Here is a 3342-nt window from a genome sequence, read left to right on the forward strand (position 1 = left end):
CAGGCGGGAGGTGGTGTCGCCAGGCTCAGCCACAGCTGCGACCTCGGGGAAGTCACTTCCCTTTTGAGCAGCGGCTGTCCTGGCAGCAGATGCAGGGTTTCCACCCCCCCGCCCCCTCCCCGCGCTAGCGCCCCTTCCGTGGTGAGAGATGAGCGCCCTGCACCCACCGCGCTACTGCACCTTCATCTGCGGTGACTCCCAGCCGCTGGACAGAATGTGCGTAGAGAGAGGGCTGTGCTGCTGATGCAAAGGCTTGCTACCGCCAGGCCAGGGGCTGTGGCCTCCACATCAGGAAGTCCTGGAGGGAAAGTCAGGGACATCACGGCCCCTTCCCGTGGGACAGCGGCAAAGAGGCAGGCCTGTTGGGTCCTGTCCCCCTTCTGAGGGCACCGCCATCCTCACACCAGAACTTCCCTTCCTCTCCTCACCGGGGCCTCATTCCTTCCTCGCAGCCCACCCCCATCCATGTGGGTGGGTGTACTCAGCGTCTAAACCCCTCTGTCTGCAGCCCAGCCAGACTGCCTACCCCTCCCTGGGCGGAGGCAGGCGGGGCCCCTGATATCTCTCTCCACAGAGGTTCCCGCTGGCCACCACCCCCAGGATGGCTTCCGCCTCCGGCCCCCCTGCTTTCAGGCTGGAGACCTATGATGGAGGCCGGGAAGATGGAGCTGATGTGGACACAGGACAGCGGGGCCTTGGGGATGTGCTGCCTCCCATGGAGTCACCCTATGTGGGCGAGGACCAGAACTTCTCCCCTCAGATCAAAGTGAACCTTAACTACCGAAAGGGAGCAGGTGCCAGGTAAGGCAGCAAATGGGGGTGCAGCTCGGGGTCCCTCACTTCCAGCCTAGCACTCAGTGCCCCTTCCCCACAGCCTGCGGGGTCCTCAGTCTGACTGTGACAGCTCCTGGCCCCGACAGGCTGACCTCTGCTCTGCTCTCTGGGATGGCCCCTTCCAGAACCTTCTCTATTCTTGGCCTTCAGCCTTCTGAGGTCATGTTCTTCTTCAAAGGGACATACTCTTCCAGCTCCAAGTGCTCAACTGACCCTTGCACCCCCCAGTTTATGCCTGGCCCCCACCCTGTCATGGTCCCTCTGATGGACGATAGCAGGGTCCACACGGCAGTCCAAGGAGAGAGTCAGAGATGATTCTGCACCAAGGCTGAGCCTGTCGACCAAGGGGTGTGGACTCAGATTGTGGACGGCGGGCTTCTGCTGGGAGCACCTTCACTTTGAGTTTCCTGTGATCTGTATCAGTTCAGACTGTATGAGACCCCTCCTGCCGGGAGTGACTCTTCTAGCCCTGTGGTGGTGGTGGTGGTGGTGGTGGTGGGGGAGAACCAGTGTGAGGTCTGACATACAAGGTCTGACCAGGAGACTCTCTGTGGTCCAGGTGGGACTCTGCCAGGGAAGGCCCCTCCTTCTTCCTCATGCCTGGGACGCGCTCTCCGGCCTTGCCTCCCAGCCCAGAGCCACCATGCTGCCTGTGCTGGAGGCCCACAATCAGATGCAGACCCAGACAGGAGAGGCTGCGCACGAGGCTGTTGAGGGCTGGGCAGCCAGCCCGACAGGCAGAATGGGCCCCGAGATGCCCTTTGGTATCTCAATCTGTGCCTCTGAGGGGCTTCCTACCCTAAGATTGTGATGTCACCCTGAGAAAGGAAGTACTTTGTCCAAATAGACACTTCCCCTGTCTAGGCTCCCCGCAGGGCTCCCTAGTCAGTTGCAGAGCTCTTGGTCATGTTGTGGCCACGTGGGCTGCGGGCAGATGATGGTGTGTCTGGCCAGACGAGGCAGAAGTGCAGCTTCCTGGGTGGAGGAGGCGGGTCTGGCCCTCTCAGTCATGTGGATATGACTTAAAACACAACTGATCCCAACAATCCCCTCACTCATCAGTCGCCAGCCATCACTTGGTTGGCCCATCCTATGGGAGTTGTGAAGCCAGGACCTGAGGGTCCCCAAAGTGTAATAGTCCCTTTGTCTGTCCCTTCACATCTGCTGGTCATGGTGCCAGGGCCCCAAGGATAAGCTTGTCTCTGTGAATAGTGACGAGTCCAGGAGGGGCACTCCTTCCCTTTCCTGTCACCAGACACTGCGAGATTCTGAAGATTATAAGGCCCTTCTGGGGCCTTTCCCGGAAGTGTGGCTTCTCAGCAAGACTCCAGTGAGCATCTGCTCGGCTTCGGTGCTGGGCCCACGTGTCTCTGAGAAGCCGCTGTCTGCCAGCCTAGAATCTCTCTGGGGCTGTGAGTCAGGGGCTGGAGTTGGTTAGACAGGCCCCGGGGGAGCCCTGGGTTCTGCATCATGTGACTGGGGAAGTTACTGTATTGCCTTGTTTGTCTAAAAGAGAAAGTAGTGATTCCTGACCCCCAGGCTGAAGTGAGTGCAGATACTGCATTACTTGTCCAAACATGGTTTCTGAGAGGAGGAGGGACTTCCCTCGATCCCTTTGTCAAGGCCAGCGAGGCACACAGCCCTGATGGTCAGCGGGCACCTCCTGCAGCCCTGCCCTGACCTGACTCTAGCTCAGGGGCCACGACAAGTCCCTATGCTGAGACCCACCCTGTGGGATAGTGAGCCTGTTGAGAGATCATCCAGGCACCTTGCAAATGACAAGGACCAATGCTGGGGAGTAGCTGTGATGCCTGGAGCCACAGACATGGGTCCTGTCCCCCCCTCTCCAGGCAGCCCCCACCCCGCTCCTGGGCTCTGGGTCCGGGGTCTCCTGGTTTGCTCTGGGAAGGAGGCTCTCATGGGTTACCGGCATGAAGTGCTCACAGGGCTTCCTGAAAGGGCTCCCAGGGATGAGTGCTTTCTGGGGGGCGTGGGGGGTGTGGCTCTTTCACAGCATCAGTAACAAGCCACATTCCTGCAGCCAGCTGGACCTAAACCGCTTTGACCGTGACCGGCTCTTCAGCGCGGCTGCCCGGGGTGTCCCCCAGGACCTGGCGGGGCTACTGGAGTACCTGCGCGCTACCAGCAAGTACCTCACCGACTCGGAGTACACAGGTAGGCCTGCCCTTCGCAGAGCCCGTGTCCTTGGCTGTGCTGGGACTGCGCTGGCTGGTGGGTCTTGACCATGGTCAGGAGAAGACAAGGGGTGGGGGTTTCCTTTTCCTTTTTTTTTTAAAGGGGAGTGTTCTTAGCAGCAGACCCTCCTGCCGGAATGGCTGCAGGGGGCCCTGCTGACAGAGCCAAGGACTCCACTTACCTCCCACCACCTCACTGGCACCCGGCCGCATGGGTACTTGTAGACATCCTCAATGCTTCCTTTTTCTCTTTCTTCCTCTTTCTTTCTTTCTTTCTTTCTTTCTTTCTTTCTTTCTTTCTTTCTTTCTTTCT

The 3342-nt window shown here is 59.2% G+C and overlaps 1 protein-coding gene across 1 annotated transcript in view; it reads left to right on the plus strand.

Annotated features, from left to right (window-relative positions):
• The first annotated feature begins 169 nt into the window (after positions 1 to 169).
• Positions 170 to 3342, plus strand: part of TRPV2 (transient receptor potential cation channel, subfamily V, member 2) — a 25184-nt gene continuing 22011 nt past the window's right edge. The window contains exons 1-2 of the mRNA XM_014542813.1: positions 170 to 801; positions 2876 to 3009. Of these exons, the coding sequence (XP_014398299.1) occupies positions 602 to 801; positions 2876 to 3009 (334 nt within the window). The 5' untranslated portion in view covers positions 170 to 601. The remainder of the gene's footprint in view (positions 802 to 2875; positions 3010 to 3342) is intronic.

This window comes from Myotis brandtii, unplaced genomic scaffold, assembly GCF_000412655.1.
Source record: "Myotis brandtii unplaced genomic scaffold, ASM41265v1 scaffold314, whole genome shotgun sequence".
In the NCBI taxonomy this organism is placed as follows: Eukaryota; Metazoa; Chordata; class Mammalia; order Chiroptera; family Vespertilionidae; genus Myotis; species Myotis brandtii.